Here is a 27,905-nt window from a genome sequence, read left to right as displayed (position 1 = left end):
TGCTTAGTACTCCTATTGTGTAATGATAATATACATGTAGACTTTTTATAGTGCTTAGAAGTGGTTTCTTAGTGCTTTTGGTAAATAATTACTCATTGCCCAGGTCATGAGATCCACTTTTCTGCACACAAAGTGCACCATCTTTTTTATACTCCCCCTGATGGCATTCCAGCCACATACTACATGTATTTTATCAACACACACACATGCCAATATTTCATCACATTGACATTTGCATATACTACTACCAGGTATTCATTTAACACAGGTGGGGAATTGAAAGTATGACATGACTACAGAAAGGATATTGAATTAAAAAAAACAGTTCACCGGTAATTTCTTACTCTGCGGTGAAGTAGATATTTGATGTTTATTGTTATAAATTCAAATATCAAAGGCTGTGTGAACTTCCAAATTTTTCATTTTTTTTCATGCTTTAAATATCTGTTTTTCTAATCACATTGTACCTCTAATTTTACTCCTCTATTTCACTTTCTTTGTGAATATTTGTTGATTACAAGTTTATTTGTTTTATGTAATTGTTTTTATCATAATTCATTATTTTGATGGTCATGGGAATGCCTGGATGTATTTTTGAAGGAAAGAGACTATAAGAGTATTCTCATAGTTGCGAATAAAAGTATGAGATTGAAATGTTCACACTATTGGTCATTATCAAACCTATAGGAAAGCAATTTGGTCACAGAAGAAACTTTAAAAGATAGAGAGAAAGACATGATTCAACTAAATCAGGATTGTAGGTAAGTTGTCTGAATATCTGATGAAATGTTGGGCAATTTTTAACTTTCAGGAAAATGAAGTGGGAAAGGAGAGGGAGAAGGGGAGCATGACGTCCTAAAGTTATACATGAAGATCCAAACTTAATTGTGACCCCTATATTTGATAAATTGGTATAGTATTTATCAATATTCTGATAGTCATACTTTATCAGTATAATCTTCAAATAACTCATAAACCATATGATATGACTGTACATTGCATATGTTTTATACCTTGCAAACTTGATGTAATTATACTAAATATTAATAATATAGGGTATTCATATTGCACACATATCCACCTTGTTAGTTGCTCAAGGTAATCAAGTCATCTAGCTACCATGTTTTTTTTTTAAATGCATTTAAAAATTGATATGTTGAGAATAACACCTGCAATTTTCTTTTCCGCATATTTATAGTCAGATATGGGCAGATGGGACAAGATACAAGAAACGTCATAATGATAAACTGAGGAGACTTGGGAAAGAAATATTTGAGCTTTTAAATGAGTTGATGCAGGACCACACACAGGAGTAAGTCTATAACTTTAACCCTTTGCATCTAGCTTTTTAAATTGTTCTATAGGTTTTCAAGTCAAAGTTGAAGAATAGGCTCCTGTCATAATTGAATAAAAATCAAGATATAGGAAAAATGAAGCAACATTGGTATTAAGAAGCCACTAATGAAGACATACTTGCACAAAGAGCATACATGTATTATATTTGTTGATTATTTTTCCTTTTTTTACTCATAATAATATGGATGAATGTATATTTTCTTTAGAAGAGGAAGTGACTTCAAATTGGAAAACACTTTCGTGATGTTCACTTGCCTTCACTTGAGAGCTTTTTCAAAGAAGTATTTGTAAAGTGACTTCATGAACAACTTGATCAATTCTTTGTGCCACATAAGATGCTTCAAATTTTCCTCAATTTAACAAAGTGGGACTGAATTTCATATAACTCTGTTATCAAGTTTAGACAAATGATAAACTTCTCACTCAAATGCAAAAAAATCAATATGTAGAGCTCATGATTCAAATTTAGCTGATTATGCTTATTAAACAGCCGATGGTTACTCATTTAATTGCATTATTCCAGTGTTGTAGTAATAAATTGTTTTCAGATCCTTTGATATGTTGTACATTTCTTGGTCTTTTCCTTTCTCACAGAGATAGTGATGATGAGGGTGAAGCTAGCAGTCATCATGTTAGTCAACCAATTGATAAACTTGCTCTTCTGAAACCAAAAGTAAAACGGACTCAACATCTTATCTCGGGTTAGTATCCTGTTTGACTTTTATCTATATTCTCTCTACTTCTTTTTTTAATTTGATCTTTCTTTAACTTTTATCCCCACTCTATGATCCAATTTGCATCTGCCGCAACTGCTTAAATAGAGCTCTCAACTTCTGATGTCGGTTACTCCTTCTCTTGATGATATAATCTGGATTTCAAGTTTTTAACGGTTCTTTAATAGATATTTTTCATCGCTCCCTCAAAGTAGTACCCATGGAACGTGCCAGACCACTGCTACCATCATGCAAGCCTATCTCACTTTATTCTATAAATCTATATTTACACAATATTTTTCCTTCCAGATGAGCAAACTCTCAAAGAAATAGAAAATTGGAAGAGTGCTGCGAAGGACGTGGAGGGTTCTCTGGATGCGGCTTGTAGGATGGCAAGGACAAACAATGATCGTACAGGTATCAATTTTATTCTTATCATCTCTGTAGAAAAAAAATATTCCTAATGCTGAGTGCTATGAGAAAAATGGTGGATCAAATATAACTTCTACTTATTGAATAACAAGTTATGGCAATGATTTGGGAAAATCTTATGGAGCGAACTACTTCCTCAGTCTTCACCCAGTGCTTGTACAACTTGGCACATGCAGTCTTGCAGTACATGCATTTTAAAAATCTGTTGCCAAAGAACAGCATGTGTTCCTCCAATAAGGCCATTGTGAGAGGACAGGGTGTGATAATCACCTTCAGTGATATGTTTTGTTTATATCTCCTCATCTAAATAGGTTTATTATATTCTTAATGTTCCATTCAGATAGTGCCATGCTCAAATAGCAATTTAATTTTCAAATTTAAATGTTCTTTGTTCAATCATTACTGTTCTTCACAGCCATGAGAAATGCGGTAAAGAAGTTTAACTTTATGATGTTAGCCATGGAGAGAAGAAATCAAGAAAACAGCCATCTTGGTCAACAAATCTTAGAATGTGAGGTAAATTATCATCTACTTAAAATAGTTCTTGTTCTGGTAATGATTAAAACAATGATTGAACTCAGTCTCTTGTCTTTCATTAGTGGGTAGTAAGAAAAGAATTGAATTTAAGATTATTTTCCTCATCAAAGTGAACAATAAACAACGGGCAAAAATAGGCTTGGGGTGATATTCTTAAACTCTTGTAAATTCCTTTTTTAACTTTCCTTGCAAGTCACCTATTTAATAGAGTGCTAATATGTAATGCTCGGAAACTCTGTAAGCTCTCAATTAATTTGACCTAGGCTCCTCTCGCTTAAGTTAAAACTGCCTCTGTGAAAAGCAAAATTTTAAAACTATCGAACTGGTTCTGTGTATCTCTACCAGGTAAAGATCAATCATGTTTCAAGGTTGAATGAAAAACATGAAGTAGAGATGAAAAAGAAGACCCAGAGAATGGAACAGATGGAAAATATCATAAAGAAGAACAATGAAAAGATGGTAAGTGGGAATTTAACCATTATAGTGCCCATTTTTGGTGTATAGTAATAAATATTGCATGCTAGATGAGAATGTGTATTGGTCATTTGACCAAACCATTTGAAGGTCATTCATCAGTTATTGTCTGTTGTAAGAAAATCACCTTTCTTCTCTGATCTGATCTTGAAATGGTGTATTTTTCCTTTCAGTTGAATGGTCCAAACATGAACTACAATTTTTTTTGTTTACTAAAGATGGATGTTATATGCATGTTATATTGCTTTAAGCTTGTGCGAATAAACATGCCACCTGAATGTCAGAACACAATATTAATAGACCAGGAGAGATGCATTTGAGTCATGCTACGCTTCTCTCAAATTAGTGACCATTCTGCAGACTAGGCTAAATTAAACCAGTTCAACATAAATTACGTTGGGATCCATTTCTTGAAATTACTTCAATTCCACTGCTTTGACTAACATTGAACGTGTAGATGGTATGTAATTGGTGGTATTCTCACATTAAGTTAAACTAAGGTCAAGAATAAACCAGAATTTTATGCAACACTTCTATGAAATGCTAGGTTTGGACTATTTTTATTGAAATAGTCTTCACTTGGTGAATAAGTACTTCATTAAAGAGTGGTACAAATGTGTGGTATTCCTAGTGCTGCGAAAATTGATAACCAACTTATTTGTCTGTACAAAGGAAAAGCGTTGATTATTCTTTTTGCCTTTAGGTTGATCTCCAACACAAGCTGAAGGAATCTAGGATGGAAATATCCTCTCTCAAGACGAAGCTTGAATCACAAATCAGCGAGGATTCCCCCAAATATGCAGCCCAGTTCAACAGTCTAGAGAAAGAGAAAGGTAAGGATCTGAATTTTGTTGCTTTTGACGTATGGTGTCCTCTGCAACAATTGCTCCTGTCGTTGATTTCTTTGTGGAGCATTGTGGCCCAGTGGATTAGTCTCTTGCATTTGAAAACGAAGGTCATGGGTTCGATTTCCAGCCATGGCGTAATTTCCTTCGGCAAGAAATTTATCCATATTGTGCTGCACTCGACCCAGGTGAGGTGAATGGTAGGATTTATTCCTTGAACGCTCTAGCGCCTATTAATATGACGGCTCAGCTACAGCCGGGGAAATAATATGATGCCAAGTGTCAAAGTGCAGTTGAGTATATGACACAGTAATTGCGCTATATAAATGGACATATTATTATTATCATTATTTCTTCTGGTACCTCTTGTAGAATTTGCCATTTTCCGCGCGGGTGTAGTTTATGGGTAACCAGGAGGAAGGCATTTCTTGAATGTCGAATCACCTGATCAGGCTAGCTGTGCTATTATAGCCTGGGATAATAATGTGCAGCACCTAGAAACATTAATTTTGTATTAAGTGATATTGTAAATGTTCCTTATTATCATCATTAATTATTCATATTTTATCCATTAGGTAAATAATCTGAGTAGTTGATTGGTTCTAGGGGGTTCCTGCTTGCCTTTTACAAATGAGTAAATTTGTTAGGGAGGGTTACATATGACATCATAATCTGTAAATTAGCCTCGTATTGTGTGAAACTATTTAAGGTGTATCACATGACACGCTAGGTTCATTCTTACAAGTTCAGGGGTTGATTTGTTAATGTTAACTTTTCAAGTGTTTGATTTGTCTTAATCATAGTTGCTGCTGTTGCCAAGTGTAAGGAACTAGAAGGAGCCCTTGTCAATCTGGAAGATCATCACAAGAAGATGGTTGAAGACCTAGAAATGAAGTATAAAAATGAAGCGGTAAGATCTTAGAAGAAAATGATATCATGGACAGAAAAATATAATGATAAGAGGTAGAGGTATGAATATTAATGCGACCGCACACCTTACGATTGGTCTGCAACCCAATTTTGGAAAAATTGTAAATGGGATGGAATGTAAAATGTGGAAATAAGATTAACCAAGTATCACTGAACATCTTGTGCGAGTTATAGTAGTTTTCAAAGTCAGCACTGCTGCTATGTTGAATTGCGTAATGCAGGTGAGGTGGCCAGAGGCATTCTACTTGTATTAGTATTATTTCAATTGATTTTAACCTCAAATTTCTACAGGTAGAAATTAATAGATAGATTGATGGATGGATGGATGGTTTGATCAATCATGACATAAATCATGACAATGAATGGGATGGAATGTAGTAAAATATGACTGTTAAATTAGTTAAGTTTTCAATAAGTCATAATGCAAAACTAAAGACAGGAGATATTAATACCTCACATTTCCTCTACGGCGAGTCGAAAACAGCCGTTTTATTCATTTTATTCAAACCACCTATATGTACCTGGTACAAATGGCTGTTTTCGACTTGCCGTACGGCCTCCATAGAGCAAATGTGTCCAAGGTGTTAGGTCATTAAGGCCATAAAAGAAGTTAGGAGCTGTTTCTGAACTTTCTTTCATATGACTTCTTCTTTCAAATCATACATATGATGATGGCGCCCTACTGGCAGCACGTCCTTTATTTTGAGCTCTCATTTTTTGCCTTGAGTTTGCTCATTTTTTCATTGATTGTACAATTTTGCTGAGTTTTGGATGATGCTTATTTGATTGTGCTAAATGTTGTGATATCTTTGGACCATTGAGGTATGTGTATTACCGTGTTTTTCATCATTATTATGACTGATTTTTGAGCCGATATATAGGCCTATAGTAACTTTGCTAACTGACGTTGTACACATCGCATATAGGTGCCTATCGTGCACCATCTCCACAGTTGATTTGCATAGCTATGTGCATTTGAATTTCCCGCTGATCACTCAACCTTGAACAGACAATGGACATGATTGTGACAAGCCAGAATATGTGTAAACTTGACTATGTTGAATACAAGTTTTCTTCGCATGTTGCTTGTGTGTGCTTGCCTCGTTCTCTATCATGTCTCATATCAACAGAAGTTTGTTATACAGAACAATTCAACTAATAACAATCTGATCAAAGTATGCCGCTTGAATCATGTTAAATATCTAAAACACCGCATACTTTACTATCCTAATGGAGTGTCTACATTTCAGATTGATCTTCTTTCATGTGGTGACATCCATCCTAACCCGGGTCCCCCATTACATGATAACCACTCCAATGGTGATCCTGTTATTAAATATTCTGTAAAAGAACTTTATAATCTCCGGCCGTCTTGTAATACCAGAGTTATTCCTCAAACTTGGAAGCTTATTAAAGATCTTGGTATTTCTTTGAAACACATACGTAAACGAGGAAAACGGGGAGGTATCCGGAAACAAAGCCTCTTGTCAAATCCGATACCGGTTATTATTAGACCTCGTGCATCACATCGACGCAATAGGAAGGAATCGTCATCATCATCGTACCTACATAGGATTGATCGAGTATCGTTGCAGTTTTGCCCCAATTCTAAAGAATATGATACCCCGGTAGTCCTTTTATCTAATTGCAGATCATTAAGAAATAAACATGACGATTTAGCTATCGTAACAGATATTAATAATGTTGATGTTGTAGCTATCACCGAAACATGGCTCCAAAACGATATCCCTTTAGAATTGTTTTCATTACCTGATTTTTCAACTTTTTCTAAACCGAGAGAAGGGCGTTCAGGAGGAGGAGTGGCCCTTTATGTCAAATCATATCTTCAGGCAAGAGTCCTTAATGTTCAGGTTCCTGATGGAGTTGAAGCATTATGGATTCAAATGAGACCACCTCGTTTACCGCGATTTGTATCTAGCCTGATTTTGTGCGTTATCTACATTCCACCGAAGAGCCAACATGCACAGCTTTATTCTGACCATCTATTTACAGCTATCGATAGCATGCTCGTTCAATATCCAGAAACGGGCATCTCAATTTTAGGCGATTTTAACGATTTTGACACTCGACAGATTTTGAGCATTGATGGCTTCAAACAAATAGTTACCCAACCCACTAGAGGAAACAACATTCTAGACAAAATAGTAACTAATAATAGTTTTTTGTATAAAGAAGTTAAAATTTTGTCACTGATCAGTACTAGTGATCATAAATGTGTTTTATGGTTGCCTCGTAATAGATCCCAATACAAAAGAGAAATGTTTAATCAGAGGAAAACCGTCCGTCCATTGAAAAGCAGTGGAATTCAAAGCTTTGGAAATTGGATTGTTCATAATGACTGGAATAATATTTACTATGAAAGTGATATTGACAATAAGTGTAATATATTGATGGATACATTGCGGTATCATTTAGATTTGTTTTTACCAGTTAAGGACGTTCGAATCCACAAATCTGATAAACCATGGGTAACAGGAAAAGTTAAATCCATTATTCGTCAAAGACAACTGGCATTTCACAGAAATGATCAATCTCTATGGCGTTTACTTAGAAACAAAGCTAAGCGTTTGATTAAGAAGCAAAAAATTAGATATTATAACACTAGAGTAAAAAACTTAAAAACAACAAATCCTGCTGCTTGGTATAAGCAAATCAAGATTCTTACGAACAATAGGCAACAATATTTACCGGTTGATATTCCAAACATCGATAACAACCCTTCTAACTTTAAGATTATTGCTGATTGTATAAACGATCACTTTTCTCTCGTAGCAGCAGATCTCCCTTGTTTGGATAGAAGCAAATTACCTGCATTTCTACCATCACAATATACATGTCCAACTGTTCAACCTTATGAAGTTTATAAACAACTACAGTCTCTTAATCAACGCAAAGCTGGGATATCTGGTGATCTGCCTGTAAGAATAATAAAGGAATTTGCCTATGAGTTGTGTTTTCCTTTAGCCCATATTTTAAATGCTTCATTTCAGAACTCTGTTGTACCCTCAATTTGGAAAACAGCTGAAATAGTACCTATTCCAAAATCTAAACCACATACAGTGCAGAACTTGCGTCCCATTTCATTAACTTCCTACTTTGCCAAACTTGCTGAATATTTTATATGTAAATGGCTACTTCAAGATATTGTAGAGTGTATTGATCCAAACCAGTACGGAAATCGACCTGGATTAAGTACGAATCACTATTTGATACATTTTCTTCATCAGATATTTGCCAATGCTGACGAGCCCAAGACTCTATCCACTGTTATACTCACCGATTTTTCAAAAGCGTTTGATCGCATCGACCACAACATTGTTATTAATAAATTGATTGACATTCATGTGAGACCCTGTGTTATATCGTGGATTGTGAGTTTCCTTGAGTGTCGTCAGCAAAAGGTTAAATATTTTGGCCAAATCTCAAACACTAAAGTTGTCAATGCAGGAGTCCCTCAAGGGACCAGACTTGGCCCGATCCTTTTTGTCGTCATGATTAACGATGCTTGCAATAATTTTGAATTACCTTATTATAAATATGTTGATGATTTGACTATTGTTGAAAGCCGTAAAGTTTCATCTCAGTCTAATATACAAAATGCAATCAACGACTTGCATCAATGGTCTTTGAAAAATCACATGACCTTAAACCCATCTAAATGTTTTTCTATGGTTATAACATTTATGAAAAATTATGTTGAAGAAAGTCAATTTTTCATTGGAAATAATAATTTAAATTTTGTTCACGAAGCAAAAATACTAGGTATTCTTATACAATCTAATCTTAAGTGGGATAGCCAGGTATCAGATCTTATAAAAAGATGTAATAGAAAATTGTACATGCTTCGTTGCCTTAAAAAGTATAGACTACCTTTGGATGACCTTATTTTAATATATAAAGGATACATTCGCCCAATTTTAGACTACGGAGTACCGGTTTACAATGGTAACCTATCTAAAAGCCATGTACTTGCCTTGGAAAATATCCAGAAACGTGCTTGCAAGATAATGCTTGGATTCCAGTATGAAGACTATGCTAACGCATTGGAAACGTGCAATATTTCTTCGTTAGAGGCAAGACGTAAACAGTTATGTTTTGACTTTGCCAGTTCTCTTGCCAAACATCCACAATTTACAAATAGTTTACCTCTTAGGCAGCAATGTAATTATGTTTTAAGATCACAATTGAAATATCAACAATATAAATGCAAAACTAAACGTTTCCAATGTAGTTCTCTTCCATACTTTGTTAATCTTTTAAATAACATGTAATCAATCTAATTTTGTTTTACTTTGTATTTTGACGATTCCACAGTTCAATTACATCGTTTGTTATCATGTTACCTTTTTACTATGTTAATATATTGAACGTTTTTATAGTTTATTTTTTATTCAAATCTCACTGCAATTTTCTTACTGTATACCATCTGCGATAGGATATGGTGTGTACATGTCAAGATGTGATGAACGTGATCTAATCTTTTCTCCTCTTTTCCTCCTTCTGGTTTCTCCTCCTTTTTCTGTCTCCTCTCTTTTCCATTCTCTCCATTTATTCCCTTACACCTTCACAACTTCCATTTACATTTTTCTAGTTTCCTTCTTTCTTTTCGCTCACCTACCACTGCATTCTTTTTTCTCCACTGACTTTTTTTCTTCTCTAAGATCACATAGTATACATAATAGGTTCGTGTATCATTTTAAGAGAATATTACGATACTTTGTATGAGAACTTTGTATGTAACTTGCATGTTTGTAAAATTGATCACAATTCGGCCTTTGGCTGCGATGATCTTTTAATAAACCATTTTATCTATCTATCTATCTATCTTTCAAATATGATTGTATTGCAGGATACAGTAATGAAGTTGGAAAGGGTTGTTGACAACTTGGAGTCTGAACTGCGGGAAACTCTGCGTAAGTACTTATTTGTTTTGGCTTCATGTCTAATTCCTTGTTCTCTATACCCCCAAAATGAAGCTACTACAGGATGCTAAAGAAAAAAATATATTTCCAGTGTTATGTGAGGCTGTATTTTGTTTCTTGTTGCTTGTTTTTATTTCAAGGTGCAAAGTTTTTATCACCTATAAAGGTCTGTCATTATTGTAAAACCAAACTTTAAGGTGTGCAATGAATACTGAAGGCTAAGTTCATCCCATTATTTGAATAATTGGAGGATAATAAAACAAGTCATACTCTGAAAATTTCATCAGAATTAGACTCATTCTATATACATTTATATATAGTTATAAATATATATTCTATATACAGTTATAATGTAATCACTTTCACAAAAGGATTATCTGTAAAATGTGGGCAATGTGCAAATAAAAGAAGTGATATTATGTCATACATGTACCGGTAAATCTATTATTATTGTGTATTCTATTGTGTTAATTCTCAGATATGTCAATTTTCATACATTGAATAAACTCTCCATTAAATTACATTAGGCTGAAATAATAATGAGTTTTTTTTCATCATGTTTCATGAAGATTCATACTATGCTTACATTATTGGAGGAACTTTTTGGTGTTTTTTTTTAAATCTCAGAAACCCAAGAAGAGTATGCCCACCAGCTTGATCTAGCTGAATATCAGAAGATGGATGGGAAGAACCAGACCGAATCACTCAGAGAACAATATAAAACACAGATCAAAGATCTTAAGAAAGATGTAAGATAATGTACCACCATTTAATTTAGGAATATTAAATCATTCAGGATAAGATAGGGATCTGTATTTTAAGGCTAATATGATCACTTAAAATTCTCCAAATTGGCAATGGTAACATTGTTTCTTTTCACACATTACATTTGTTAAATAAAATTGAAAGCGTCTAGAAACCAAGCTGCATGAAATGTTATGCTTGACTTTTGAATGAACCTGAATATACATGTAGTATCAAGCATGAAATATGAAGTAATTTCCAATTTCCATCCCTTCGTTCTATGGTTTGAAATTAAGTTTGGGGAAAATGAACTTAAATGTGTTCTGCAATTTTAACACAGGTTTGTAGATTTTATCCAATGATATACCAGATTTTCTTATAACTTGTATCAAGTATAACATTTTGGGCTATGGAGCTGAGATTTATTGCTTAAATAATGATCAATTGCTGGGTTTTTGTGTTTCCAAATTCCAACATGGTGAAATTTACATTATAATTGACAGGTGGCTTGATGTAATCAACAAGATTATTGATTTGGAATGTTGATGACAGAATGCAAGATGTTCATTACAGGAAAGTTGATTTCAGTAATGTACATCATTCCTTTCCCAGTCAGTCAACCTATGTAGTTCAGTTGACTAAAGGTCATTGTAGCATGCATGTGTAATATGAATATCCATTGTATTTTAAAACATAAAGAAGATGCTCGATTGTTTATCATAATACATTTTAATTCCATTTGATTACTGATTAGCATTAAAGGTTGATAGCTCTGTTCAAGTAATGCAGTCAACATTCCTAATTTTGATTTTTGTCATTGACTATATGGAATGTGAAAATACCTTATTTCTGCTTACAGATTGATGATCTTCACCGAGAGATTTCATCACAGAAAGCTGAATTAGATTCAAAAGAAGCAATAATAGATAAGCAGGTGCAATCATATTTCCATTATTCTTCCCAAAATTACGGATAAATATATTGAAATACATACTTTACTTTTCACATGTGATTTTAAACAAATATCAGTATATTGTCCAATCTAAAAATAAATCTACAAGCTGAAGAAGTGTCCTATATTGGACGTTAAACTGTTCTCCATTTCATGAAAGTAAGTCCAGATGAATTGATTTATCTTTTCTATCATAACTTGACTTTCTTTGTGGATGAATCAAAACATACATTAGTTTATTATCCAATATATTTTAGAAATTCACTATATTATGAATAGAGTAACGAGCATGTGATATTTTACCTAGAGTATCGAGGTATGCCATTATGAGTTCACTTTATTCCCTTTTAGTTTAATAAAGCTAACCTAATTATTTACTGGCAGAAGGAATCTGCTGAGTCAATGGAGTAAATGAGAGAGTCAAAAGGGGCCTAAGCTTTCGATCCTAGCAGAATCTTCGTTGGAGGCAAATTTTGCCTAGGCCCCGTTTGACTCTCTAATTTTTTTTACTGAAATTAATGTTAGGTACCTTTTCACCATTAAAGATGATATACTTTGACTGATGAGGAGTTCATATTAAACCAGTGTTTAACAGACCCTGTAGTCTTCCAGTAAAACTTCCTTCTAATGCAAGAAAATACAACTCTTATGTCAATTTATGACTCTTCAGTGCATGGTATATCATAGACGTGATCTTGTTATTCAAATGTAAAGCATTGGTTGTACCGGTATGTATTTTGTAATAGAGCAAAATAAAACAATGCTCCTCCAAGTACTGCTAAATTGTGCAGTCTTAATTAATGTAATAAATCTGAGCTTGTCATATCAATTACTTGTTTTTTTTTGAAACACTAGGAGCAAAAGATCTCTGAACTCGGAAGGCAGGTCAAGGAAGCACAAAGGGCACCCAAGGTCAAGGAAGTTCCTGTATCCAGTGACGCATCAACAAACTTCAAACAACGTCTGACTAGCATCAAAGGAGATTATGAATCTGAGATTAACAAACTGAAAGACTATCTGGACAAAGAGAAGAGTCGGTAAGAGTCACAGTTGAAAGATTAAAGTTGAAGTTTAATATCAAATCTAAAGATGGTCAAATCAATGATGCTGAGATTAGTAATGGAAATTGCTGCTAGTAGGGAGTTAATCCAGCTATCCTTTTAAGGAGGAAAAGTCGAATATTAAACCTTTGGACTTAGAACTTCTTAGAATTTTTTCTAAACACATGGGCCCGTATTCTGAAGTCAGGTTCAATTTAAACTCAGGTTTAAAGTTGTGGTTTAAGTATTGCGAGCCAATTGTTACATAAATCACTAACAGTAGAGATATCATACTTCAGCTCATTTGGCTCTCAAATCATTCATAATTGTCTAAGAAGTATAAAAAGATTATTGCCTTCACCATCGATGAATCAGGAAAGAGCACAGTAAACATAAGAAACATACAACTTTGATACTTTTCGCTTCCCATACTTAAACCACAACTTTAAACCTGAGTTTAACTTAAACCCGACTTCAGAATACGGGCCAGAGGATGTACGGTGTTACAACTACCTGAAAATGTGGTCATCTCACCATCGATCGACATCTTCAAGACACGAGTCAGAGATGTCGTCTTAAACTAACTCAAAATATGAGAACAATTTGTATATAGTGTATATGCGTTCGTATTTGGACTTATTTTCATCGAGCTTTGCTACGAGCAACACGTTTAATTAGCCGATAGACAACCAACTGTTGTGCGACGATACTCCGTGGAGGTTTATGCACACTACTGGAAGAAGAAGAAGAACTATTCTTTAATGTAATTTCTGTACAGATTTCTTGCTGAGAAGCGAAGACAAGAGCAGGACATTAAGATGCAACTTGGTAACATTCATAAAGAGAGCATCCACATGATGAGAGCTATTAATAGATTCAAGGAAAGCATCGCTGTCATTTTAGAAAAAGAAAGTGAGTTGAATAAGGTGATGTCATACCTTGCTTTGCTAGAATAATGCTTTCTTAATCCTGATGAGTACCTTGATCAAATCTTTATTTACTCTATTTGATTTAAAAAAATTTATATTCATTTATTGAATGCAGTGGTTTACGTTCCTGCTTTTAACCACAAAAGATGCTTTTCAGCTAATCCATAGAAACACTTTTTAAAAGACATAAAGCATATAATGCAGGTTTATTAATATAAGTGATGTCATTTGTTTCACCTCTTTTGAACACTATTAAAAGTTGCATTTTTATTATGTGTATTCTTTTATTTGATTCAACACTTAAGTTACAAGGTTGTTTTTCAACAAGTCCATAGACTTTATTTCCTGTCATACTAGAAGCATTAATTACTTTATCCCACTACTTCTGGTACCCATTTGATAAAGGCTTGTTAGGATAACAGATGCAAAATTTCTATAATTAATTTCCCATCAGCCAATCGGATCGAATGATTTTAGTGGCTTATAACTGTTGTTGTTAATTTGTTATAATTTTTATGACACGGACCCCGAAACACTGTTAAGAAAGTTGCAGAGCTTTGTTACACTTTATCTTAAAGAGGCCTATGGTCTTTTCTCCCATTGATCTTTAATATTTTTCAGGTCTTCTAGATACTGCTCATGAAATAAGGCAGATGGACAATCTTATTATTGATGAGGTATTTGATTTCAAACTTTTGTCAGCAAGAAAGTAATAATGCTCTATTTTTATCCCTTGTGAGTGTGGTAATCTAAAGATTTCAATTTATTGTCAGATAAAATGAAAGATTACATTTTTAAAGATATCTATCTGTTGTATGTACATGTATGAAACATGGAAAAAAAAATTGTGGAAAAAGTGGAAAATACTGGTAGCTGAGACTCGATTTCTTCATTCCCCTTGTGCTGTTATATGTACATTTTACTTTTGTTTGGCAAAGAGCATTTGCGCACTAAAAATGGAGATTATCATTTCTTTTCATTGATACAGAAAGTTGCAACAGATATCAGAAGATCTTTGAACCAGTTGGCTGGAAATGCTATGGAATGTAAGTGAAAAATGAAAACCCTTCATTTAGCTAATCATTGTTATTATTATCTGTGTTATTATTAATATGTCCGCAAATGTCTTCCCTGTATACCTTATGTGTGTAAAAGAAATCAATGCATGGGTGTAATGTCGTGCTTCTACTTTTGATAATCCAAGTACTATAAGTCCGCCCCTGTTGTTTAGAATAACATCAAATAGTATAGAGTGTTTGATTGCGATCATAGGCCTGGTGTAGAAAGAGTTGTGTTTGAATTCATCTCAGAATATTAACCATAAGTCCAAAATGTGCATTTTCGATTGGTTGAAATTCAATTTGTGTTTGATTTTTTTATTACATCTGATTCCTTTTTTCCTGCAAATAGGTCTTAGGTTATTATCCTAATAACTAAATCACATTTGGTGCATGCTATGCCTTTCACATCCAAGTTTCATTTATTTGCATGCTGAAAGCTAATCTTTGTTCTGTAGAAATGTTCCTTCAAGTCATTGTTTGCTCAACTCTTTCATAAAAATCTGATCTCCATATTTTCTTTGCTTTTCATTGCTCATCATGTGTCTATCTTCAAGTTCTTTGTTTTTAATTTTCATCACTGCCTTTTTTTCACGCTATCTGTTTCAAAGATCTAATAAAGTTTATACAGTTGATCAGAAAATGCTCCATAAAATTGTATCTGTCGTAAAAGAATAGGCATTTACATTTCAACATTTCTAGGACATTTCTTGAAAACAAAGTATTGACAACGTCTGATGTTAAAATTGTGTCCAAAAGAAACAAAATCTGACTGAAAGCAGATGTCAAAGCCACTATTCAGTAATTATGATTCATTCTCACGATACAAATGACACTGTGTTTATATCAATAAACATCAATTGATGTGGAGCATCGTGGCCCAGTGGATTTTAATCTTCTGACTTTAAAACAGAGGGTCGTGGGTTCGAATCCCAGCCATGGCCTAATTTATCCACATTGTGCTGCACTCAACCCAGGTGAGGTGAACGGGTACCAGGCAGGATTAAATCCTTGAATGCACTGAATGCTAAAAGGCAGCTCAAGCTAAAGCCAGGGTGATAAATAGTGATTAAAACTGCACCTCGGAATAGATTATTTCTAGATAGATGGCGCTATATAAATGGCTATTATTATTCTTAATACCTATTTCAAGATTAATCAGATTTAGATATTTGTTTGTTAATACCTAATTCAAGATATCAATTAATCAGATTTAGATAATTGTATTTTAAAAATCCAATATTTTCCCCTCAAAAATACCATTTGTCGGCAACTGCAATTGTTTGATAGAATTAAAATAATGTTTGTACAAAGTTTTCAGAAACCTATTATCATCTTTTCTCATCTATTACTCTTTCTGCCTTTGTCTTGTGGTGAACCCTATCCATTTCGTTTTTATATGGAGAGCCCTTCATGAAGCAACACATTGATGTGTGATTTTCACTGTCAAATTTGATCTCGGCCATTGATATACAAAGAATTGAGTAGCTAACCTTTGTCAGTGACAATCACCTGCAAATTGCTTCATGGAACTCTAACTGATTTTCCATCCTATCATGGGCCCATCTATTTCTTTTCATGTTACCATTTGCATGTCATCTACATTGTTCTCACAGTATTGGTGTCACTTGAATTAAAGATTGCACAAGCTCTTATGAATAAGGTGAGGTTCATAGACTAATCCTGCTTTTTGTTTATAATCTTTTATGACTAATACAAATTTTAATATTCTAATAAGCTGATTCTAACGACTTTGTCCAGATTTTTTTATGGGGTTGGGAGAAGTGTGATTCAGATTTACTTAGATATTCCTAGTTGCGCGCAGTATATAACACATCATTGTATTTGTCATATATTATAATATAATGCACACATTTCAGGCAGTTTTCAATGAGAATGTGCATTAGCATTTAAGTATGACTTCTGATTCTTACTTCACAAAAATATATGCACCTTTGGTTTGTTAAAATTTGTGTTGCATTTTATTCTTCAGAGTTTTGTTTACTTACAAATCTTCCAGTGAGGAGTACCAAATCACCCAGTGTAAAACTGTTACCATTTCGTTTAAGCACCAATATATTGAACCAAAATGTTGTAGAATTATTAATACCAGTTGACAATTTCTTACACTTGTGCTTTCATAGGAACATGTGCATGTAAGCCTACTTGTACAGTATAATTTATCCTGCCATTTTTGGTATACATTTATGTTTATATTTCATGCACAAACCATGGCAGATAAAGCAGTTTTCTTGAAAATCTTATTGCAATACATTTAGAATGACTATCTCAAGATGGAGATTTCCAGCTATACAACATGGAGGGAGCCATTTACACAAAAACCTTGCATTTTAAAGTGCCATTTACACAGAATAAGTTTACCCATAATGTCGTGGCTTTAATCTGGTCGCATGTACTTGATTACATCCATGGGCAATTGAAGTTTGAACTGTGCCTATCAATTTAAAACTTACTTTGTAATTTTGCGCCAAAGATATACTAAAAGGAACCATTGACAATGCTTAGTGAATATATTCCAATTCTGTACATTAAAGGACAAGTCCACCCCAACAAAAACTTGATTTGAATAAAAAGAGAAAAACTCAACAAGCATAACACTAAAAATTTCATCAAAATCGGATGTAAAATAAGAAAGTTATGGCCTTTTAAAGTTTCGCTTCATTTCACAAAACAGTTATATACACATCTCGGTTGGTATGCAAATGAGGGAACTGATGACATCACTCACTATTTCTTTTGTATTTTATTATATGAAATATGATTTTTTTTTTCGTCATTGTCATGTGAAATGAAGTTTCATTCCTCCCTGAACATGTGGAATTCCATTATTTTAACATTTTGTGCTTCAGGCAAGGAGGTCCTATTCATTAAATTCGTAAAAATTAAAATATTGTATAATTCAAACAATAAAAAACAAAAGAAATAGTGAGTGACATCATCGACTCTCTCATTTGGATGTAACTGGCTCATTCATATAACTATTTTGTTAAATATAAGCGAAACTTTGAAATGTCATAATTTTCTTATTTTACATCCGATTTTGATGAAATTTTCAGCATTGTGCTTGTCTGATTTTTATCTATTGATCAAAATCAACATTTTTCTGAGGTGGACTTGACCTTCAATTAAACTTGTTATTTGTATTATTTGAAAGAGCATTTGAGGTTCTCACATTCTCTGCTGTATAGTATGCCATCATTATTTATTAATGTTTGATTTTTTTACTCATTCCATCTTCAGCGGATAGAGCTAAAGGAAGCAATTACCGCCAAAGTGAAGACTCCAGCAACACCCCCCTCTCTAGACAGCAGTGTAGATGTGGATAAACTCTGTCAGGAGAACCAGCAGTTGAACGAAAGGATATTAAAGGTATTAAAGGACAAGTCCACCCCACCAAAAAGTTAATTTGAATAAGAGGAGGAAAATCCAACAAGCAAAACACTGAAAATGTCATCAAAATCGGATGTAAATTAATAAAGTTATGACTTTTCAAAATTTCGCTTATTTTTAACAAAATAGTTATATGAACGAGACAGTTACATCCAAATGAGAGTCAATGATGTCACTCACTATTTCTTTTGTTTTTTTTTGTTTGAATTATACAATATTTCAATTTTTACGAATGTGATGATTTGGACCTCCTTGCCTGAAGCACAAAATGTTAAAATAATGGAATTCAATGTGTTCAGGGAGGAAGGAAACTTCATTTTGCATGACAATGACAAGAAAATCAAAATATTTCATATAATACAATACAAAATAAATAGTGAGTGAGTGATGTCATCAGTTATCTCATTTGCATACCGACCGAGATGTGCATATAACTGTTATGTGAAATGAAGCAAAACTTTAAAATATCATAACTTTCTTATTTTACATCCGATTTTGATGAAATTTTCAGTGTTATGCTTGTTGAATTTTTCTCTTTTTATTCAAATCAAGTTTTTGTTGGGGTGGACTTGTCCTTTAAAATTTTGTTAATGGTTGTATGAAGCAGTTAATGTACTATACAAGTGCTTAATCTGCTGTAAGAGTTTGAACTAGCCCAAGTAAAAGGTATATTTATGATTTTGTCACATTTAAAAACATTTTCCCTATCATTTTTACTTAATGTATTGTATCAAACTACTTTTTTAAACCGTCTACAGAGAACAATGAAGAGAAATTGGTGATTAAAGACAGGTAAAACATTAATATTTGAGTGGAAAAACCTTGCTGCTTAGAAAAAAGTAAGCAACCTATCTCGATATGAACGAGTACTAGTTGAGTATAAAGTGATCTTTGTAAATCTCTTTTTATTGTTTTTTTATGCTACAACAGTATCAAGACCAGATGAATGCAGCTCAGGTTAGCTTTGAAGAAATGAAAAGGATCAATGTAAGTACCAATTTGACTTGTTAATCTTAAAGGATAATGAACCTTGTGAATATATATATATATATTCTTCAGCAAATAGAAGCCAGATACATGTATGGCAGAAAATCAAAGTATACTGCTGAAAATTTTTGAAGAAAATATGCCTAAGAGAAATACCCTAATCATTGAAGTGCTTGGGATTATATAATGCAAAGTTCTAATTAAATTCCTATGAAAGAACAATCATCGTCTGTTTAATAATGTTGATGAATGGACTCCATTATTAATGTTGTGTGCAAGATTGTCTGAATAGCCATTATTGAATGTCATTGAGAATATAAATGGTGGGCAAGATCTATTGTAATCAGTGCTGGAGTGATTGAAGAAAATGAATGTTTAGGAGTATAAAAAAAACCATGGCTGCTAGAGATTGTATTGTTATTATTCTGCTTGAATTGCTGTAGTGCTGTTTCAGAAAGACACCTGTGATTTGGACAAGATGTCATCTAGATACAATGAAAATGGTGATTTTCCTCCAAATTCTAGATACTAGGTTTGTCATATTGATAGAAATTCTATATTTCTTTCATTAGCGTATAAAGAAACGGAAGAATAGAAGAAAATTATTGAAACTCTAATATTCTTATAGTCCTTGATTTTTTGTTTCTATTTTCCTTATCTTATGACTATTAAAGGAAGAGAAGTATAATGCCTTATTGGAGAGACACAAGACACAAATCCTACATGCAAGCAACCTACAGAGGGAGTTAAGATCACTGTAAGTCAATTAATGATCAATTCAAATAAGAGACACCAACCCCTCCTTCTTTCCTTCTCCTGCACAAGTATCAAAATCAAATAATTCCAACAAGCCTCTACAATTACATAAATGCATGTAGAAATCTAATAGGAGTCATATTTAGTGTCTCAAAAATTTCTACCTTTATTAAGATCACCTTCAGGAACTAAGATGTATAGTGTATGTGTAGATGCATAACTTGATATCAAATAAACTATGTTGAATAATAACAGGGGAATGATAACACAAAATAAAGGTAATTAAACCCAAACAATCAACAAGAATAGAAGTTGAAAGCATCTACAAACTTCTACAAAGTTACCTGTGACACTGTCATACACTTTATAATTTCATGGCTTTACTCAATTAGTCTGTCAACCAAAGTTTCAAATCCTGTTTTTTCCTTGTTGATGGCAGCAATCTCCCTTGATACTTCTTTCCTCTTTGCTTGATTCAATGTATCCTCCATCATCACCCTATTCTAATCCAACAGGGGGTCATGGATTCAAATCCTAGCCATGCCATGTTTTCCTTCAACAAGAAAATCTATCCACCCTGCTGTACTTGACCCAAGTGAGAAGAATGGGTACCAGGCAGGATGAATTCCTTGAATGCACTGAGCCCCATTGAAGAAGTGGTAGCTCGAGCCAAAGCCGAGGTAATAATAGTTGTGCTTCGTATCCTCAGGCAAAAAAGCACTCTATAAATGCAGCTGTTAATTACTATTTTTTGTTCTTTTTAATTTATGATAGGGAGGTTGCATTCCGTGAAGAGGTGAAGAAGAGAGATGCTAAGCTGAGAAACATGAGGATGAGCCAAGCTCAGCAAGAACGTAACCAACAAGTTCTTGTATCAAGACTCAACAGTGTTGAAGAACAGGTAGGCATCAAGCATTCCATCACCTTTGCTTCTATTTGCATCTTAAGTCAAATATTAGATCTGCCCAAATCTCTAATTCCTGTACTATTATAATGTAAATGTAATAACATAGCCCCTGTCTTGCAGTGTGTACACTGGTTACCAGTTAAGATCTGAACCCAACAGGTTTTGTTGATATTTACTTATCTACGTTTCCGTAGACTGGCTACTTCATAAGTAGATGATTTCTGTACTAGATACACAAACCTATACTAATATTTCATGACATGATAAAAATTTGTCATTATTTCCTCTAATCTTGTCAAAAATATATGGTGATTTTTCTTGTGTTCGTGCCATCCCAGCTTGATGGAATAGTATTCCAAATTAACTTTATAAAAACCATTCAGTATAGAAAAGCTTTTAAATTACACTTATTTGAAATACTTAATTTGACATGTGAATTTAGTAATGCTTCGTTTTCTATATCTTTTGTTCTAAAGCACATAAAGACATAATGACATTATATGATATGATCTATATAAAAAACTGTTTATTATCGTTATTATCATTGTATGGTGCTGAATAGCTATTGATTTTCAGTGCAATGAAGAGATTGGTCTTGTGAAGACTTATGAACATTTTTTCCCCGATAGCCCCGCCCAGCTCTGAAGAAACCTAATGTTGAGCAGATGAGGATGAAAGTCAGTGATCAACTCAAGAATCTCAACATGCTAGAAGAAGCCTTCAAGGAAAACAAAATATCACAAGAGTTACATACGGTAAAGACCAGATTTTTAGCTCAATAATTGCATTTACTTTGCCCTTATTCTACAAAGAAGCCTTTTATTTCCATAATGGAATAGAATAACAGTTGATTCAGAATGACAAAATAATTGCATTCCTGGGTTTATTTTGATACAGTGAACTTTATGCAAACAGGTAGTAAGAGTCTGCAAGACTTACTATGCTTCTGCCCTTTTGTAAGGCCACAATCATTGAGGGCCCATGAAGAGAAGGCTCAAAGCAGTAGGTATTCTGGTTGTATATATTGAATAATGTACAGACAATAATGCTTTGTTGTTAGCAGTTGGATGAAAGTCTATGTCTTTAAGTATTTTTGTCATTTTTAACTTGAGTTGTGTTAATTGTTTTTAATACAGATAACTGTGAATATAATCACGCAAACAATGGAGGTTCCCGAGATCAGATTAAGAAGTCTCTTTGAGAGATACATCACATTCAGACGGTTGCAAGAACAGAAAAGTTAGTTCTCATTCAACAGTCATGTTCCTATTGGCAGTTACACAATTCGGTTAAAGTTATTTCTATACATGATCATTGATACAGTTTTAAGAACAATAAAACATTAATGATTTGCTGATTTTCCATCAAGCGATAGCTTCTGTTGCAAACCGGTGAAAGCATGTTTATTTAATGAAATTATGGAAATACAAGCATTTTTTCGAGGGAACATAATTTTTTTACTTCTTGACCATTTTCTGTGATTAAGGTGTTAAATTAAAGAGCAGACATTGAACTTTTCAGGCATGTGGTTTTCTTTTTGAAATTCAGATACCCCCCACCAAATGAGTTTTTGGTATCCTTTCTTCAGATTGTTTTTGCTCAATCATGCATGCATGAGGAATAATCTAAGTAATTTCAGATGAAAGAGTAGATTCTAAGCTTAACATCGGTAGGTCATTTGTCTATTTTATTTGTGATTAAGTAATGATAAATCATCGCTTAATCTCGATTTTGTTTTTTATGGGACGCACTGTATAATGTCATCAGTGATATATGTGCCGATTTTCATTGTGAATGCATGTTTAATGTTTGAAATCATGGAGGTCCCTCCTTTGAAACCCTGTTCCTCCATTAGAGAGATGTTCAGTGCTCAAAGCAACCCACTACCAATAATGGTTAACTTAATATTGCAAATTCTAATTGTTTTTATTGGTGCTCATGTTTCTTAATGATCCTTGACAGAGGAGTTATTTGAAAAGATAAAAAGTGAAAAGGAGGAAGAGAAAGAGAAGGACCAACGTCTTACCAGCTTTTTGGAGAGGATGGAAAAACGAATGTGCACGGTAAGTTACAGATTTATTTTATTTCAGACCTTTAGTTTTGGTGAAATATCTCGTCGCTCAGTTGATTTTCCCAATAGATAATAAACAACAAAATCTTGCTACAATATCAATTTTGTATGTTGATAATTTGTCATTATTTCACCATGCTTAGTGAGATGGAATGCATTCCATCAGAATGATGCAATCGATTTTATTTGATAATCATCGTTGGATCGGTGAACAGAAATATATATTTGAAAACATTTCAATGAATTTTTCTTCTTGAAAACAAAAATCATTAGATTTTTTCACTTTTATTGAAATGAGCCTAACTATGAGATAGAATTCCACTTAAATTTCTTTTTTACTGTAATAAAATCTATTCATCCTTTTTTTTCATCAGAGTATCAATAAATGGAGGGATAGAAGAGAATTACTGAAGCAACAAAGGACACAGCTCTATGAACAAATGATAGCCATGTGAGTGTCTCCCTTCCCCCCTTCCCCAATAGGGAGCAGTTCCTCCAATCTAATAATGTCCTTAAAATGAGAGATGAGAAAGGGAATATGGAATTAGGATTATAAGATAAGTTTTCAATCCAATCTGTATTAGAGAAGGGACCAGTGAGGTACAGACAATTTTAAGTATGGATTAAAGAGATTGATTCAGTTGTTTTTATTGGTAAAGTATTACTGAGGAACCATGATAGATAGGAAAAGATAAATCATTTTATTTAGGCCTTGCCTGTCTTCATCAAAGAATGTCTACGATTTTCTTGTAGTGACGAGTTAGTCTTTATATCCATCAGCATTTTGACTTCATGCTTTTTGTGACATTTTATGCAAATTGTATTGATCTAAGTACTGTAAATGTGGAATAAATTCATTAAAATCCGAATTGAATGTAATGTGCAAACAATTCCATTGCTTGTTTCAAATAATTTACTGAGAGTTTACTAAGATCATGAGTAGAATCAATAATGCTATTTTTGAGCACGGCATACAAACAAATTTAATCGTGAATGTGATATATACTTACCATACACAAGTTTGAAGTTTGTATTCAGTAGGTAGTATCTTCCATCTCTTGACAGCTTTGATGCTGTATCACAAGAAGCTGGTATCAGCATGATACGACCTACGACTGCAACCTTCAGACCTTATAAACCACCAAGCAGGCGACGCAAGCACAAGATACCATCTAGTGGTGTTCATATGGATGTACCTGTTAGCATGGATAAGGAGTCTGTCATTGGGACTAGCATGGCCCTGTTGGGAGAACCTGGACCCTTCTGGAGGGTAAGTTAGGCCTGGTCTGCATGGCAGGTCTTGGAACTCATTAGATGTTCCAGGGCCTTTAAAGAGTTGCAATAAAATGTAAGTCCAAAAATCTAATTCAACTTTATTTTCAACTAATCGGGAATTTAAAGGTTTTGAAATGATATTGATTATGGATTAGCATTCATTATGCACCATCTTACTAGTAAACTGTTCTGAGGTACAGAGGGATAAAAAAGTTCAAGGAATAAGGACTTTGAAGACAATTTACGTGTTTATTAGTGAACATTGTTTGATAATAAAGGATTTTTTTTGAGAACATGAAAATCCATGCTAATGTGTTCAAGTTCCTTAGTGGCGTTTGGAATATCAGTCTGGTCAGTAGGACGCCATCCTCATCCACAAAGAAAATATCTGACATCATTTACACATGCCATCATTTCATTTCTCCATAGACAATAAATGATGAGGGATCTGGAAAGCTAGTCTGAAATTTTATGTGTAACAGAGCGTTGGATGCAACTTTACCTGAATCTTAGCTATTCTAATCATCCAAAAAGATTTGACCTGATATCAGCATGTCAAAAATTATATTTCTTTTTCTTGTTCTTTATGCAGATGCCTGCTAACTGGGAAGCTACTACAGCTCTTGTGACTGTTCCAAGGATGCTTGATATGGATGTCAATACAAGACGCAAGACTGCACAGGAGTATGTACACATGTAGTAGACTCTGCTTAAAGTAGAAAAGAACAAGCAGCCTTACTGTCACCACCTTGAGTCCTTAAATACTCATATCTGGCCGGGGTCCTAATCCATAATGCAACGTTCTCAACAGTGTATTCTCGTTGTAATATAGGTCCACCAGAATGATAACATGCTAATTCACTATTCAATGCATTCATACTGCAGTAATTATGTTACCAAATAGAAAAACAAGTAATTTACTCTCAAAATATTTTAGATTCTGTATAGAAATAGTATAATAGGCTTATTAATTGTCTGTATTATTGATAGGTAAAATCAACAGGTATATATATTAAGACTAGCTGTTCATAACACACAGTCAATTAGAGAACACATACAATGTTGGTCTGTTCACTCGTCCTTTTTAAGTTGACCTTCCATTAGTCAAGTATTTGCCTAAATCGAAACATATTTTCAGATTAGAATATTTTAAAACATATGTTTTTCTTATTAGTACTATTATTATTTTATTTGATATCAACAGAGAATACAAAGGCACAAACAGATAAAAGAGAAGATCATGTTGCATGATAAAGGAAATAAGACATTTTGCCTTACTTGAACATATTTCTGTGGTCCCAGAAACCTGAACATCTTTTTTATATGGCAAGTTTGCCTGTAGTTTTATATATATGATGGCTAATTTCAAGGAATTTCCTGGAAACAAAGAGGTATACTATTTTTGGCCCAATGCAGAAAGAGTTGCAATAAATCACAACTCTAAAAATCATGCGCAACTTGATTTTCAACCAATCGACAGTGCGCATTTTGGACTCGTGTTTGCAACTGGCCCCTGTTCTGCTAAAGCATATTATGCAATATTCTTGTAGTGCACTCTGATACTTTTTTGTGAAATACATGTAGTTGTTGAGCTCATTTTAGCATAGAGTAAAGTATTTGAAGTTGTACAAGCTCAGAATTTTTTCTGTTGAAATGTTTGTGAATAGTCCTAGCCATCATGGCATAACACTGACAGTTTATCCAACCCTTATTATCAACAAGATTGTTCCGTACTAAGTATTCATACTGTTATTCTGTTATGTTAAACAAAAAAACATTCCTTTAATTTTTTTTCATCCCCATTTCATTAATATTCCTTCATTCTGTTTTCCTCTTCCCTGTATCTTCTTTCTGTTCTCTTCTTTGCTCTTCTCCTACTGTCCTTTCGTTTTTTTCTCGTCTCCCTTTCTCTCTTATTTTCTTTGTTTTTCTTTTCCACTCTTTTTGTTCTCTCTCTTTCAGTGTTTTGCTAAGACTTGGCAAGGGCAGTGCCCATCGCAATATCAACCCTCCGAGAAACAACCGAGAACCATCAATACCCCCTATTGCATCCCTCTTTCCTCCAATTTCCAAATAGCCTTTAATGACTTGAGCTCTACTTCTCTGAGACATTTATTTTCTTTTATTATTGATTCATTGCAATGTCATCGTCGTTTTTCAAACGAGAAAGTATTGATATTTTTAATTAGTAATTTGTTTGATTGGTAATTTATCATTTTATAGATATTAGTCGAAGTGCTTTAAAATCCGACAAAGAAGTGCAGAAGTAAATAACAGTGGTTCAGAGGGCTATTATGATATAATGCTCTTAAAATACTTGTAAGAAACAGGAATAGCAAATTTGATTGAAAATGTACTTTCAGAAATACTGCAATTTAAGTGTTTTTAAAGTCAATTAATGCTGAGAAATATGAATTGAATGTCCATGTGCTACTATTTTATTGCAATTATCCAAAATGTCAAATTATTTAAGATTAAGTCTGATAACGAAGTGCCACATAAGTGCAATATGAGGTGCTCAAAATGTTTTCAAATCAGTAAATGAATTCTGAAATATTAAAGAAATGCTTGTGATTTGCAGAAGAGATAATAGTTGAGTTTTTTAAATAAATATTTGTATATTTTTCTTATTTGAAGCATATCCAATCTAATATTAGCATAAAGGCAATAATATATTAATGATACTTGCAGCTGATTCATAATATACTTTTTATTTGATTGCAGCATAAGAAGAAATACATTGTTTTGCATTAAAATCTTTCTAAAAGCAAGTTTTGGAGGGATATGATTTTGTAATGATGTTGAATCATATTTATACCAACTGTCAAATATGAATGATTGGTAACTTTTCGAGATACAACTAACCATTAAAAATTGCAAGTTGTGTATGAATATAAAGTCAACTTTGTCTTGTTTTTTTTTCATTGTCATTTTATTGAGCTTATTATATTTATGATGAAAATGATAGAATGGATATGATATGAAAATGTGTGAATGAATATGTAACAGAAAATGTTTAAAAGACAGGAGGGATGATGAGGATGATTGTAAATTTAACCATATAAAGCCAAAATTTGTATTGTAAAGCAAATAAGATGCTTTGCCAGAAATAGTTTTCACTGGAAAATATAAGTTCAACTTAAGTGATTAAGAATTATTGAAAGAAAAGAAATATTTGGCTGGCCATATTCTATTGGTTGTAATGTGCGTATCTTTCTATCAACTTTATGGATCCCCCCCTCCCCAAATTGAGATGTGTAGCTACTGGCTTTCCCATCTCTATTTCACATGTCAATAAACAAAGAAGAAAAATTGTTTCCTCTGTATATGACTTGGGGATCTTAACCCTTTGAACCCTGAATTATTAGGGGCGACCGTGACATACACCCTGAATTATTTGCACATAAATGACTTCTAGACCACATTCACACAATCCCCCATGATTCGAGACCCAATGGCACCTTCCCCCCCGCTAGTACCCGGACCGAGCCGGCTGAAGTTGTTTGGCTTCTCGTAGACCTAGTCTACAATCAGAAATATCAAAT

At 33.6% G+C, this 27,905-nt stretch overlaps 1 protein-coding gene across 2 annotated transcripts in view; it reads left to right on the top strand.

Moving 5' to 3' along the window:
• Positions 1-27,258, top strand: part of LOC121423929 (spindle pole body component 110-like) — a 37,200-nt gene extending 9,942 nt beyond the window's left edge. The window contains exons 7-33 of one of the 2 annotated variants that reach the window (XM_041619480.1): positions 688-761; positions 1,199-1,312; positions 1,951-2,057; positions 2,379-2,486; positions 2,917-3,017; positions 3,384-3,497; positions 4,216-4,345; positions 5,161-5,267; positions 10,158-10,221; positions 10,858-10,979; positions 11,834-11,908; positions 12,782-12,963; positions 13,745-13,878; positions 14,517-14,572; positions 14,884-14,941; positions 16,570-16,616; positions 18,215-18,343; positions 19,295-19,351; positions 20,026-20,108; positions 20,882-21,008; positions 21,644-21,769; positions 22,151-22,253; positions 22,977-23,077; positions 23,460-23,536; positions 24,151-24,355; positions 24,953-25,044; positions 26,323-27,258. In XM_041619480.1, the coding sequence (XP_041475414.1) occupies positions 688-761; positions 1,199-1,312; positions 1,951-2,057; positions 2,379-2,486; positions 2,917-3,017; positions 3,384-3,497; positions 4,216-4,345; positions 5,161-5,267; positions 10,158-10,221; positions 10,858-10,979; positions 11,834-11,908; positions 12,782-12,963; positions 13,745-13,878; positions 14,517-14,572; positions 14,884-14,941; positions 16,570-16,616; positions 18,215-18,343; positions 19,295-19,351; positions 20,026-20,108; positions 20,882-21,008; positions 21,644-21,769; positions 22,151-22,253; positions 22,977-23,077; positions 23,460-23,536; positions 24,151-24,355; positions 24,953-25,044; positions 26,323-26,437 (2,808 nt within the window). In that variant the 3' untranslated portion in view covers positions 26,438-27,258. Of the gene's footprint in view, positions 1-687; positions 762-1,198; positions 1,313-1,950; positions 2,058-2,378; positions 2,487-2,916; positions 3,018-3,383; positions 3,498-4,215; positions 4,346-5,160; positions 5,268-10,157; positions 10,222-10,857; positions 10,980-11,833; positions 11,909-12,781; positions 12,964-13,744; positions 13,879-14,516; positions 14,573-14,883; positions 14,942-16,569; positions 16,617-18,214; positions 18,344-19,294; positions 19,352-20,025; positions 20,109-20,881; positions 21,009-21,643; positions 21,770-22,150; positions 22,254-22,976; positions 23,078-23,459; positions 23,537-24,150; positions 24,356-24,952; positions 25,045-26,322 lie in introns of those variants that run through there. The other variant, XM_041619488.1, reaches the window with a different exon arrangement.
• Positions 27,259-27,905: the final 647 nt, after the last annotated feature.

The sequence above is a fragment of the Lytechinus variegatus genome, chromosome 1, assembly GCF_018143015.1.
Source record: "Lytechinus variegatus isolate NC3 chromosome 1, Lvar_3.0, whole genome shotgun sequence".
Classification (NCBI taxonomy): domain Eukaryota; kingdom Metazoa; phylum Echinodermata; class Echinoidea; order Temnopleuroida; family Toxopneustidae; genus Lytechinus; species Lytechinus variegatus.
Note: the sequence above shows the minus strand (reverse complement) of the source record. Positions and strands in the feature narration are given on the sequence as shown.